The sequence below is a fragment of the Castor canadensis genome, chromosome 12, assembly GCF_047511655.1.
Source record: "Castor canadensis chromosome 12, mCasCan1.hap1v2, whole genome shotgun sequence".
Classification (NCBI taxonomy): Eukaryota; Metazoa; Chordata; class Mammalia; order Rodentia; family Castoridae; genus Castor; species Castor canadensis.
The window spans coordinates 116,546,657-116,561,813 of record NC_133397.1 but is presented as its reverse complement, the minus strand read 5'-3'; the positions used below and the strand labels follow the sequence as shown (position 1 = coordinate 116,561,813).

The following is a 15,157-nucleotide window of genomic DNA, read 5'->3' as shown; positions in this document are numbered from 1 at the left end:
ATCTACTATCTTTTATTTTGCACTACATCTATTTATCTTTTTCAAGTATTTTTAAGGTTGTTCTAGAGAGGGGGATTTAAGCTAATGAAGCCTAATCTTCACACCCAATTATACATTTCAATGTTGCATTCTTTTCTCAAAGAGAGCTCTCAAATATGTATTCTCAGTGCTCTCCCCCCAAAATCTATATTTGCCCATGGGTAACTTAGGAGAAAAGAAAAACAGAAACAAGAGTATCAAAATGGGATTAAAAAAAGAAAGATCTGAGAAAAAGAATGGAAAGAAATCGAACATTCAGTGCTAGACAGTTTCTCTCAGGTGAGCATCAAGTTGAGCTTAAGCTTCTGAGTTTCATGCAAAGAGGTGAGGGTTACCTGTGCATTGTGTAACTCTTGCTCTCAGAGGAACATCTTGTATTCAAAGACAACGAAATATTTGTTAATGTTGAACTCTATCTCAGCAGAACATTTTAAAGAGGACAAAATCATGCTATGGTCACAAGTAGTATTTTCACAATGATAGAAGCCATTATGGATTTAGGTAATAATGTTTTTTGAAATAAATTTTGTGAAACTCTTACATATCAGGCATTATCCCAAGCAGATATGAGAGACACAGGAAGGACAAGATGTGGGGTTTGTCAATTCAGTGATCTCAAACACAAAAACAGTAACAAATAGATTGATAAATCCATCATGGATGCCTGTACAAAGAGGTGTGAGATCACAAGGTGTGGGAGAGAAGGCTAACCCACATCAGGGAAATGGAGCTCAGTTTTAAAGGTAAAAATATTCTTTACATAATAGTTATTGTTCACAGGGAATGTTCAAGAATCTGCTAACATGTACCTAGACCATTTTCCTGCATACTGTCTGTCTCATTCACATCGCTTATGGTCACAGTCACTGTTTTAAGACAGGATTATATCCATTGGTTCATTCCTTACTGATCCTAAACACCCTCACCTTTCATGAAATGAACTGCTGTATTATTCTCTTGAGGGTTTGAAGGATTTCTGTGTCACTTGTTGCCTTTTTAATGGGTGTGATGGATTTACTAAATTTCTTAGTTGTCTGCAGTGAACCAAAAGTAAGGTACTTGAACATTAAAATAAGAACCGTCAGGGAAAATGGCTTTTGAAAATATACTAATGGACATCCCTGAGTGTTCACATATTTTCAACTTCAAAAATCTTTATTCAAATGAGCAGTTTAAAAAATCTTTTCTGAGCAATTCCCATTTTACAGCAGTGGAATGGAAAATGATTCATCTGGCAGTACCTCCAAAACTTGTAAGCCACCAAATGAGGAAGAGCCTGAATTTTAAGCATCCAATGTTAGGTAATAACATCTTCAGGAGGAAAATACGATCTCAGAATAGCCTTGTTTGGCACAGTGTGTATACTTGGACTGAGCATAACTTTCCTGAACTTGAATCCCCAAAGGGAAGGAAACACTTCTACATCTTTCCTAACAACTGCAGCAAATACTGCAACAAACAGTCTTGCAAGTTTGCTTTCCATTGTGTCTGGTCAAATACCCCAGAACGTCACCTTGCATTATGCATGGCCCTCTGATTCCATGTAAATTTGGAAACACATGAAAAGTTTCCTCCTGCCATCTTAACTTCCATTCTCTTTGAGGGATTGCAACAAGCAAGCAGTTCCTTGCAATTGAGCAGGGTTTTCAATCATGGGGGAAATTTGGAGCTTCTGCAATTGATACTGAAATTATGATGCTGCCATCATACCTCACTCAGCAGGGAATTTGCAAAGGAAAAAAAATAAAGATTCAGTACCACATCAATGTCACACTGCAGCAAAGATAGTCTACTAAGTGACAGGTCAGGAAGCCAGCCATTCTTTATAAGAATCTCATTCAGCTTGAAATTCAGCTCTTAGGAAAAAGTTAAAGTATGGGAATTTAGTGTTCCAGTTTTGATCGATCAGAAATCAGCAACTGAGCTGCAGTATTATAAACTCAGAGCATTTAAAATCAAGAGATTTACTGTATATAGTAACTAAAAATAAGGTTTCGTTCCTCCTCCTTCCAAAGATTTTTTTTAATCATAGTAAACCCTTATTCTTCATTCTTCTTTCCCCACAAAGACATAGGAAAAAAGCTTTTGATATCAAAGAATACATAGCTAGAAATCTCTGATCAAGGTACAATGATTTGTTAAATTAAGCAGAGGGCAGTTGTTCAAAGATAAATACTAAAATAGAAGTTTAATGATTCTTAAGTTACCACCTGTTAGTACACTTCAGCAGTGTGGAGAACAAGTCTGAACAACTCATTAACAACTATCATTTATTGGCTACTTACCATGTGTCAGACATGCTCATGGATTATCTTGTTCAATTCTCACAGCAGCACTTTACAGTAGATATTATTGGCCCTTTTTTAGATAAGGGAACAGGCTTAAAGAAGCCAGCACACTCATCTAAAATCACCTAATTCATTGGTAGTAGCAAAGCAGGAACCTCACACAGACCTGTCACTCATTTTTTGTGGCAAGAATATAAATCTCTTTTTAACTAGCAATGTGTGTCATAGCATTGCTTAATAAACAATTTATAGCAATAATATAAAATTCATACCAAGGATAGATATACACGTATGACTTGTAAAGCAATGGCCTAAGTGTTTTTCATCTAAAAGTTCATATAATCTTCATAGCAACCTAAAAAGGTAGTACACTAAGCCAGCATCACTGACCGAATAAGCAACTTGCCCCAAGGTCAAAAGGTTGCTAAGAATTTAGGTTGGAGCCACACTTCATATTTAGACAGCCTGGCTTATGAACCTCTGCTCTTGGCCACAGCACTGTATTGCTTGACTGGGAGTTTTACTCTGGACATAGACTAAATTCATGTCCACATTTCTACCAAGTCATATTATACCACATTCTGAAATGGCTCCACTACCTTAGCACAACTTGTGGATGAAAGTGAAAGCTGAAAAAAAATCAATGAAGTCCATGAATCAATATGAGCAACCTAATGTATTCTCGAATTATTCTGCTCAATTAAGTTTCTATCACAGAGTTTAATCCACATATCTGACAAGTAAAAGAGGAATAAGAATGATGGTTATATGAAATTAATCAAAGTGGCAAGTGATTTCCAACAGCTCACACATGCATCTCATAACACATCTAAAAACATCTATTGCGTGTGTGGATGTATTACACAGGTGCTCACAGTGTGTATTTGATACTTTCTGCCCAGAACGTAAACCTAATTGATTATCTGTTTTGAACCATATACAAACATTCATTAACCTTACTGAAAGCACAAAATATCTGATGTCATGAGGCTTCTTTACACCAGCTGTTGAAGGTGAACATTAACTTCTCAACTCGGAACACATTTTTTGCTTTCAAGAATGAAAGCAAATAGTCTTGGTCACCGTGTATATATTTACATTTATATATGCACTTGTATTATATATATATTTGTTTATATATGACTATCAGAACCATTTTTGCTTTATATATACAAATATGTATTTTATATAAAACCTTTTCCTGAATGTTATTGTGTTAAGTTTCTGAGATTTTTATGTTAACTTAAAGTTGTCACATATAAATAAACAGCTAACAGCTTTTCTTTATTGTTTCTTTTTTCTCTCTCTCTCTCTCTTTCTCTCTCTACAGGTATTCCCAGTATTTCCAGTATTGGTAGTAAGTAAAAAATCACCAAACCAAGTCTAGGCTAGCTTTGCTTTGTTGCTCAGTTCTTCAGATCTATTTTCCCAGCATCCATTTCTGATGTAATAGAGCTTTTCTTTGTGAATTGCAATTTTATCTTGGTTTCCTGCACAGATATGGTGAGAACACAGATAAAATAGTTATTTATACACAACCTTTTGGCAGATGTGGCACTCACTACCTCTGCTTTCCAGACTACATTTGATCCATGAAGGCCACCTATACTAAGTAACAATTGCTTAGGTAATCATAGCTCAGTTTGCAAAAATATAAATAGTACTATTTACCCATGCTTAGTGCTCAACAACAAATTGAACTCTTCTAGCACTGGATGTGGATTTCTAACAGAACTGAGAAAAGCAGATAATGAGTATCAGTGAATTCTTTGGAGCATATTCATCGAAACCCAAAGAAAAAAGCCATGAAGCCAGGGAGAGGGAATTTTGTTGATACCCTAAACTCTAAGTTTCGTGGAGGCCTGAAAGAGGCAGGCTATGATCATTCATTTTTCTAAAGGGATGAAGGGAAAAGTCTTCTCCCTCCTAAAATACAGTGGTCCATCTATTTTTGAGCACATAAATCTAAGTTTGGTAGAAAACTTACATATGGAATTTTAATCAGAGAACCAAAAATTCCTGCAAAAACCTCTTGGTAGAAGTCTAAGCAGTTAAAGAGAAATCACTCATCAACCCTCTGTGTAACACTTCTCCAGTATCACTGCAAAGATCATTTTCTGGCTACCAAGAGGAACCTACACTTCAGCTCCTCTTTCCTTGTTAAACAATGACATCCTAACACCAAGCCTGATAGGTTCATTACAAACAGTTCCACTAACTTTTCAGAGCAGAATTTTGCATATTTTTATGTACTACACGCTTTATCTCTGATGGCTAAAGCCTTGAAACAACTGCTGCATAACTGATCAGAAATAAAGTGCTAAGGAAGCTTTGATTATATGCACTGTGACAAGAATTCTCACTGTGCTCTTCACCCCTCAAAGACTTCTGTCATAAGTGCCAGGCCAGCGAGGGTGATCACTGTGTAAATAGCAACAGTTGAAACACTGCCATACCTTCTAAAAAAAGCAATGCATTGATAATTTGGATAAAACACCTCCCTGCTTCTTATAAATGCACAGTCAGATCTTCCAATTTATAAATCAGCCCAGTTTATTTAAGCTCCTGAGTAGAACCAGACACTGACTTATTAAGTACTAGACATGGCCAATGTCATATGTATCCCATAAAGTGCTCCTTTCAGGCCTTGACAAGTGCATTACACATAGATGTTAGAGCAGAAGGGAACCAAACAAAACCAACCCGGGTTGGATTATTGAGGCTGCTCTCACGATCTGGCTTGTCAAAAGCTTCAGAAATGGATGGATGGAAAAGTAGTTCTTTGGCACTGGACTGTGTTTCTTGTTCTGAGTACCAGTTGAGTGTTGCATGGACCCTCTGACTGTACTACTCACCCCACATCTCATTCAGCCACCTCCACCCCATCCCCCATCTCTGAGCATCAGCAGATGTTGACCTTTTATACACGGAATGGGGAAATTCCAATTTTGCTTTGCTTTGTTGTATTTTGAAATCAGTAGTGACCTGAAAGGATGCTTTGTTGTGCCTTTGGAAAATATCTTAATCTTTATTATCAGCAATCTAAGAAAATTTAACTCCTAATACCTGTGAAAAAAATTCTCTGCCTGAAAATGATAGCTTATAGTCAGCCTTTAGTTTGCCTCTGGCTGTTCTGCTTGGAGTGCAATGGGTGTTTCCTCAGATTTCCAGCAAGCAGAATGTAAGAGCTTCCAGGGGCCACCCAACATCACACTTGACTAGCTGCCTGGCTTTTAAGGTAAAGAGGTTTGCAATAAAGCCATCAAACATGATTGTATCTTCTAGGCTGCTTTACAGCATTTGCAAGTTCCTTCTTTGTGGGCTTATAAGGAGCTTTTGTGTGCACTGGGTGGATTCCTTTCCTCTCCAAAGGCCAAGAATTCACATGCAGATGATTCTCTACCTGTCCTAGAGGGCACTGAAAGGGAGGGAGGTTTTCAAGGTGCAAGTCAGAGAAAAGGAAGGTGCTTGGATTTTTCACTGTTTGGGTGTTTTCCAGGACTTTCCCCTTTACCCCAAAGAAGGAATCCATGAATATAATTCCACCAACTCTGTAGAAAGATACCATTAAAATGAACGTATAACACCCATGAGACTCTGACCATCAAAGTGTATCTCAAGGAAAATAAATGATGCATATTATCGATATAAATTATTGATGTATGTAACCATATGTTTACATACATATGCTGTATACACAATGACTAAAGGTTTTAGCCCTAATAGATTTCAATATAGATTTCAAATTGTCAGTGCCTGTACTAAGGTTCAAATGCATGGACAGAATGGACATCCTTTCCGATCATCTGCTAAAAATACTTTTGAAACAAACTTCCCATTAAGACCATTTGTATCTGCTGTTGTCTATCTATTAGGAAATAGGTTTTCCAAATATCCCAAGGGTACTTGATGTGCTTTGACCATGGCTGAAAAAAAACTGGTGATATTGTCGGCAATTAATGAATCCCAAAATACATTTATAGTCATTTAAGCTTTATGATTTACCTTTTTACTTTACCTGATGTGTTAACAATTCATTTAGGTTTCAGTTTATTATAAAGCACACTTACAATTCACAATTTTATTCAAGTGATCATTTGTTGATGCTGATCCAAATTAATAGTTGGCTTGTTGTGGGTGTTATTTTGTTAAAGCAATAAGCTAATCATTACCTTCTAACATTTATCATCTGATTCTTAGTCCTGTCCTGCGAAGCAAATGATTTCACTAATTATGTTAAATAATATAAGTAACACTATTAGACCAGCAAGAATTGTCCTAATGTGCAATAGCTTTGTGTGGGTGATTACCACTTACAAAAGCACATGATAGATGAGTCAGAGGTTAAAGGTAAACCATTCGTGAAATGAAAGGTCACATCAAGAAAGACCATGTTTTAAAGCTTGAAATTTTTAAATAAACAGAAATATGCCTTGAAATATCAACAAAACAAAAGAGTGATGTCAACATTTTGTGACCCTGACTAGAGATTATGCCTTAAATAACTATCAAATGACTGACACTATGAAATATAAAGTATAGAATATTGATGGAGTTGCTTGTCAGTTCCTTCCCCCAACCCGCCAATTATTCAATTTGAAACAATTCACTTAAGGGAACTATCTCATTTTCCTGTTTTCTCTTATAATGAGCATTGCTTCATCACAGAGTTAAAAATTCATCTGTAATCTGATTTAATTGGCAGGACTATTAAACAAGGGAAGTGCTACCTGCAGGGATCCATCAGCCTGTTGAGAAAGCCCAGAGATGTTTTCATACTTGAAAACATTTCATGCCAGTTGGAGACCTTGTAAAAGTTGTTTTCTTTACAGCATCCAAAATATTTTTGTGTAGTACCGATTTATTGTAGAAATCTGGATGGTGAGGAAAATTACAAGGTTAATCATTTTCTTGCCCAAGGGTTATTAAGAATCATGTTCGTGCTATCCAGGGAGCTGTATTGTGCATTTGCTTTTTCCCCCTTTGCTATAATACTTCTAAATCTCCCAAATAAAAGTTTCATTTGAATTGGCCTTTAACTAATTAGGTTTTATATAATGAGGGAAAAAATTATCAGGCTAGTATAGCAATATAGCAAATTGCATAGTGTGCTGCATTAATTTTGAACTGTTTGCTGATGTTCTAGAAGGAAAACTAAGGTCCCAGGTGAAATGCCTTCGGGACTGTGATATCATATACCTGGTATTCTCATAACAGATCCATTTCATATTTGTGTAACTAGCATTCCACATTCATGAAACCTTTGTGTTTATCCTAAAATTGAATGAACATTAGGATATAGCTGCCTCTTTAATCCTAAGAAACAAATCAAATACATCAGTGAAGGAGAAAGGGAGGCTCTCCTATTTAAGAAAGAAGGCTGAGAGGTTTACCAATCTTTATTGACAATTGCCCATTTTAAGCAAATTGAACTTTTTATATATTAACCTTTTCCCAAGAAAATTTAGAATGTCAAGCCACTTTTTAAGTGTGAGCTGATATTTCTACCTTTGCTAGTTATCTTTGTGGGTGAGGACATTTCTAGTTTAAACAAAGATTTGCCAAGATTTCCAAAAGGTCCTATAATGAAACTTCAAACAGGTTAACTGTGAATTCCCACACTGTAATAGTCACTTACAGGGTGTGAGTATCAGTTCAAGTCTTCTTAAAGTACCAATAGACAGCTGACCAATTAACCACTCCACTTCTCAGGAAAAGTTAGGCAGAAATATTCTCTTGGAATTGTAAATTGATGTCTCCATGTGCCTACAGAATTCTATTTTAAATATGGTGAATCCAAGGTTCACAGTGGTCAAGTAACTCACCCAATGTAATATAGTCAGTAATGTCTATTTCACTTCAAAGGCAAACATGACCTTACACCAAGTTGAAGCATTTAGGAAAGAAAAATTCTAGATTTGTTGACCCTTACTCCACTACACTGTGCCTTAGAAGACCTGTTGATTCCTGAATTTGACTCACTCTGTACAGGAAACCAGAGTCCTGGAGAAAAATAGAAATCCATTTTCTGATACTTCACTGTGCTGTCAACAGAAGAACTCACAAGCATGGTGTCTGAGGACATGGGATGGGGGACTGTGACCTTTCTCCCATCACAATATGCCCTTCTTCTACCACCAAACATCCCCAATGTACTGAAGAAGAGGGGACATATATAAATATAAATATATGCATACACTATAGAACATGAAGCAGTTCATGAAATTAGTTATGCAAATTTTGAAACATGCTTATACATATTATGTGACAGTGTAAGATTCTCTGTGCCATCTCAAGGATAGACTTGTCACTGTCACGTTAAACTTATTTCCTTCCCCCGCCTCGCCCAGGTTAATGATGCTCTTTTTCTGAGAGGAGGGTGCTAGATGTGGGGAAGTTTACCCTCAAAACTCAAGAGATTTCTCCTGTAGCATTTCTGAGCTTTCTGTAGATTCCTCAATAGACATCCATAATGCTAATGAGGAACAACGGTAGTGATTATATCAACCCAAAGGGATCTGATATATTCCTCATATGTCACTGGAGGAAGGTGGTTTAGTAAAGGTTCACTTCCATCCTCTCAGTAGTGGCTTTTCGTGCCATGGTGGCACCCTGTAAGAGACAAAATAGTATGAAACTTCATTACTTTGTAAATAAAGCAGTTAAGTTTTAAATGAAGTGTCTAAAGCATACAGATAGAAGCCAAGGTAGAATTCCAGGTCAGTGTCCAATTGTCAACTAGGACTCTTTACCTTCTACCATGACATTAGAAATCACCTTCTTGTTTATTTAAATAACTAAAGTATGAAATAGTATATAGCAGACTAGTGTAGAAGAAATCAGTAAACTTTCCTTTTGATGGAAAGCGTGGTCACATTTACTCTGTCTTTAAAGGCAGAAAGTCAGTTGATAGCTGCCTACTATTAGTAAATGCTATGTGTGACAGAAGACAACTTAATAATCTAAAGCAATCCCACCTTTAGGGTTTTTTTTAATATGCATAAATAAAATGCCTTTAGCTTTCTGCTTCAAGCTGGCTTCTCCACTTGATTCAATATGATGTCAGACCTAGATGGTCAGGTTTAGCAATTCTAGCATGGTTCTCTTCAACTTACCATGCAGAAAGCTTGCTTTGGAGCACAGAGGAGAAAAAAAATCCTTTCAGAGCCTCATTGAGAATCTCAGTTTTTCTGATGCATGAAAATGAATTTCAAATGCCACAACTGAACTGTTATTTAACAATTTTCTAAGGAGTTCTTAACAAATAAAAAGAATTAAGAAAAATCTACCTATTCAATTCGTATTCTAAGCTAATATGCTTCTAAACTGAAAGAAATTTGGAAATTAAGATGTTCATGATGCAAAAGGTTAAAGATCAAATCTTTCTCACAGTACCGAAAATAATTTCTATTGCTTTCTGAACCATAGCATCAATTGATATAATCCTTATAACTGGATTATTCTCCAAAGTAAGCTATTTTTTTCCTCACATATCAGAATCAGAAGCTTTGGGAACAATTAAGATTGTAAAAATTAGAGGAGCATACCATTTTTCTTCCTTGAGGTCAGTAACAGCTAGAGTAATCTGAATTTTATTATAATAGGAATGACAAATAGCATAAAAGCTAACATTAAAATCTCACTACAATGTCAGGCAAATGTTTTGCCATTCAGTTTTCACAAGAAGTAGTGTCATTAGCCCCATTTTACTCTCAGGCAGGAAGAACTTAAGGAATTTGTTAAGTGGTAGAGTTGAGGTTCTGGCCTAAGCTCTGTTTACATGTGGCATATCTTAAATCCCTAAATAGATCTTTTGTTAGATTTCCACAAATGGAATTAGAAAAATTATAATGATAATAATAGAATATTATTATCTAGAATGGGCGTTTCAGTTATGTTGCTTATTTCTGAAGAGCACAGTTGTGGTGTATGTGTTTGTGGTGGCCCTAGTCCATACACAGATATAGTCGTTAGAGTCTAGATGAGGATATTATCAAAACAAGTTCAATCCATGTTCCCAGATGGACCCAGGATCCTTAAGCAGAAGGGATATCCATAAGTCTATTCTTGAATGATTGACCAGCTACAAACATGTAGTGGTCCCTCTCTTCACACCTTCACTTCACAATACTTAATGAATTCCAATTTAGGTTTCACTATAATCGTGAAAGATCCATTATCAAGTCACGCAGCAGTAATTTCCCTTTTAGGTAGGGGACTCTTAATTCCCTACCTTCTCCAAATGTTAAATGTGCCATCCCCATAGCCTTCAAATTTCCATCTGCTCCACAGTGATGCAGGTAGATCTTGAGGGAAACACTAGAGTCATAGAACTTGTCAGCTAAAAGAAATCTTGAAGATCTCTTTTCCAGCATCTACTTTACAGAAAAGGAAAACGGAGTTCAGAGAAATTCACAACCAGACACTTCCTAAGTGGTAGAACTGAGACCAGACTCCTGATCTTATGACTCTCAGTACCATTTGCCTTGTAATAAAGTACCACTCGGAGACTTTCTTATTGACCCAGAGGTTTTCCCTAGCTGATTTGTGAAGAAAATGAAATTAATGAATTTGCCAGAGTTCACCCAAAGGGGCAATACAAATACTTTTGATGTATTATAATTTTTTCCTATTTGCAATGAATAACTACTTGAAGCAAGCAGCCCAATGGCTAAGAATTCTCAGAGGCTTCATGTTTATGCAAAGACTTTCATTGGATTTAGATATGATAAGATAGAATGTACCTCAATTATGCTATTAATATAGCCTCCAATGTGTGTAATTTACTTCTGGGAATGAAATGTTTGTTAGTAATATTTCTTGAATATTTACTTCATGCCAGGATCTTAGAGTAACAAAAGGAACCAGAAAGTAATAGGCTAACTTTAACTTGGTTTCTTACTTGGCCTTGCAATTATAAAATAAAATAATTTTTTTCAATTTAAGATGAGATATTAAGTTACAAATATCATGGGTCTGCTGGATGCCAGTGGCTCACACCTGTAATCCTAGCTACTTGGGAAGCTGAGGTCAGGAAGGTTGTGGTTTGAGGCCAGCCCAGACCAATAGTTTGCAAGACCCCAACTCCAAAACAACCAGAGAAAAATGACCTGGAGGTGTGACTCAAGTTGTGGAGTGCCTGCTTTGCAAGCATGAAGGCCTGAGTTCAAACCTCAGTCCCATCAAACAATAAAATGTCATGGGCCAAATATAAAAATGCGTATGTGCAGACAGTAACCAGCTGTGGCAGTTTAGGGGCCATCAATATCAGTATTCATTTTCAGGACATTTTTTTCCTTCCAAGGAAAACACATAGCATATAAAACTTTGCACCATTGGAAATCTGTATAAATTAGTTCAGGATTTCCACCTGATGGCTGCTGGTGGTCTGAGTTTTAATTTTTTATAAAAGTTTGGCATCCTGTATAATAAAAATTATTAGAAAAATATATAATTATATTCTCAGGCAAAAACAAGGGTGTCTACTGCCTAAGAAACTATCTTGGCTACACAATACATAAAATAATTATATTCTAGGTAGGAGATGGATTATAACTGAGGTACCTATCTTGAAAAATCCATACAGGTCAAGTAATTTCACTAATTCAAAAGTAGAATGGCCTACATTAATTTTTAAGGTACATATAAGAAAAACATGAAACCAGGACCCCAGCATCCTGGGGGAAACTTATAAATCACAAAGAAAAGAACTATACTAAGATATAGGCATTGATAAATGTTTAATTTACCGGGAGATGGAATTAGATCTAATTTATAGAGTTAATTCCAAGAACTAATTTATAAACTATTATAAAATTACCTAAGTTCCTTGCCAAAGCTTATTAACAAACTAATAAACAATATTATTATGTGTATTTTATCAAGAAAAATAAATCACTAAATACTTAACATTAAATTTATAAACACCAACCCCACTTATGACCTGTATTTTGCCTCTACTATAAAGATGGAGAGAACTATTTCACCAAACTTTGATTGTCTTAATATGGTCCAAATAATAGAAATAAATATATTTTACACAAAACCATGACAATAGTCTGAAATATCTTTAAATAAGCAATTTCTAGAAATAATAATTGTTTCAAAATACAAATTTATAAATTGCAAAACTGTTCATCACAGATTAGGACTGTTAATGTCTTCCCATCATCAAAATGCTCAAGTGAAAAGCAATGCCCCAGCAATAACTTGCATATTTTGTCTACATGTTACAAAATATTTATTTATTTAATATCTAAATATTGAATATTTATTTACTTAATAACACCTGTATACAAACGTGAAAAATATTACATTCTCTTTCCATTCGCAAATTTTGATAGATATAGCAATATCAAGCTTTTCTTTGCCTTTGTGTATACATGCATAAAAGCAGAGCAACAGCTCTATTAGATCTTGAGATTAACTTTCTAACACAAATTTAAAAAGTAATAGCAAAAGTTCCATGTCTTGCAAGACTGTTATTCGCTATAATCTAATGACGGAGGAAACAATCTGATAATACCTATTTACAGTAACAGACCACTTGATATCAATTTCTCAATTACCAGATATTTACTGAATCCCTCTTCAAGGCTTTGCCCTTCTTCAAAGAGATCCAATCTAATTAGGGAGACAAGAAATAGACCTATGAAATTTTAACTAGCAATATTAAAACTCATTCCTGTCCACATATCAGTGAGAAGTCAGGAGCATCTACAAGGGTGTGGAAGCAAGAGCTGTCCTTGTAGGTTTGGATAGTTCCAAAGGATGACAAGAAATGTGGTTTTGAGCAGGACTTAATGGATGGTAGGGTTTGAATAATGAATTAGCTGCTTTAATAATTATGACCTATGCACCTTAACAAAAATATATTCAGAACATCAAATCCTAAACCTATGTATTTTCCTACCTCCCATAGTAGGTGTTTTTCTTTTTAATTGGTGGATCCAAAGCAGAAATAATACCAATTCTTAAACAATGTTTTGGGTTATTTCTGGTTTGAAATCAGTAACTCCAGAAATGTACTTTGAGGTTAAAGCATCACGAAAACATACAGTCATCCATGCATATAAACCTTAGATGTGATTGGAAGAACCTTGGGCTATTCTTCAACCAGAACCACCAGAAATCCTTTCTTTTTTTCCTTCTCTGAGAAATTGCAGATGTAAAAATAGGAAATAGATCCACTTCATTTCAGAGATAATGGCTCACACTTAAAACATACCCCAAAGAATCTCTCATGAAAGACTAATGCACCCAGTTCATATCTATAAATAAAAATTGAGTGAGTGGAATCTTCAAGTGAGAAATTATTTCTTTAGCCATTATCTTCTAGTTTCAGGCTCCAGCTCTTCATATCAGTTTGGATTGCTAAAGTCCCTATTTGGCTACTTGTGTAAGAACATTCTACCTTATTTCAAAAGCAAATGCACAGCATTGTTAGGGAAGTGGCTATGTATTTAATGTCCATTCAATGTTTTGGGAATCATCAATTGCTTGCTCTTGTTTGGTGCGGGAGTCATGTTTTGTTTAAATGCATCACAGCCAAGTTAAAAAAAGCAGATGTGTGGTTTGTGTCTTTGTCCATATAATTATTTGTTTAGGCCAAATGACATTATAGCTGAAAATAACATTCCCTGATTTTTCCCGACGCATGCAGATCCTCCAAAGTTTAATAGGATATTGCCGAATATTTCTTCCCTTGAGGTTTCTAACCCAAAACAAGGTAGGAGCATGTAAAATTCCTACTGATATAAAATCCCACATGTCTGGGGGAAAACTCCTGCATACCATTTTTTAACACTAAATAAGAACATTATCATGAATGCCATGTCTTTGAAAGAATAATAATTCAAATATTTTTTTCTAATACAAAGGTTGTCCCAGAAGTATTGGAGTGAAAGATGAAAGGAAAAAACTGAGATAGTATAGCAGTTATAAGCCCTTTACCAAGTTTATACTGCATGTCAGTCAGTCCCAAGAAAAGCCTAGAGTTTTGTCGCCATCACAGTGTGGGTAGCATAGGCTCCTTCTCTGCCTCTCTTTTACTTTTCTTAAGCAACCTACTCAGGTGTGTTGAAGGTCTGGGTAAATGAATAAAGGCAACAATGTGACACCAACTGTTTTCTTTTACTGTTGCTCCATATTGACTTGCAAGAATTTAGATATCTATCTCTGAAGTCTCTCTCTCTTCTCTCTCTCTCTCTCTCTCTCTCTCTCTCTCTCTCTCTCTCTCTCTCTCTCCTTTCTCTCTCTCTCACAGAAACAACACAGTAAATTTTCTTTGTTGGGACTTTTCCCTTTATCACATTCACATCTACCAGGATTAAGATCAACATATTTTCTGTCTGTCTTTAGAGAAGTAATTATTTTCTGACTTCTAAAAGAGGCAAGGAAGGGAAGAAGGAAGGGAAGGAAGGAAGGAAGGAAGGAAAGAAGGGAAGGAGGGAGGGAGGGAGGGAGGAGAGAGGACACAGACAGCAGTATAGTTAGACACAAAGAGTTAGAAGAATAAATTTCTTACATCACAGGGTAATGTTAAATTCACATTAACATCTAGCCCATGTAAGGTATATTCGTGTATAAACAGGAGTTTCTTTTAATATGAACTATCCTTTTGCCTTCTTTCCCTGCCCCACAAAAGACTCCTGTTTGACTTCTACCCTCCTTAGTTATATACAGGATGTTCTTTTGAAACCCTAATGAATACAGATGGAGAAGGAAATGAGCAAAAGGAGAAACCAGGAAATAGCTGCTAAGCAAAACAAAATATATTAGCAATTTGTTGAGGAGTCAAATTGGAAGGGCTGAATTTTCAGTCCTTGGTC

General features: G+C 35.8%; 1 protein-coding gene across 5 annotated transcripts in view; it reads left to right on the top strand.

Moving 5' to 3' along the window:
* Ntng1 (netrin G1) overlaps positions 1-15,157 on the top strand; it is a 321,200-nt gene that overhangs the window by 246,716 nt on the left and 59,327 nt on the right. For 3 of the 5 annotated variants that reach the window (XM_074050872.1, XM_074050868.1, XM_074050870.1), the window contains exons 5-6: positions 3,658-3,684; positions 13,990-14,055. In XM_074050872.1, the coding sequence (XP_073906973.1) occupies positions 3,658-3,684; positions 13,990-14,055 (93 nt within the window). The remainder of the gene's footprint in view (positions 1-3,657; positions 3,685-13,989; positions 14,056-15,157) is intronic. The other 2 variants (XM_074050873.1, XM_074050871.1) reach the window with 1 other exon arrangement.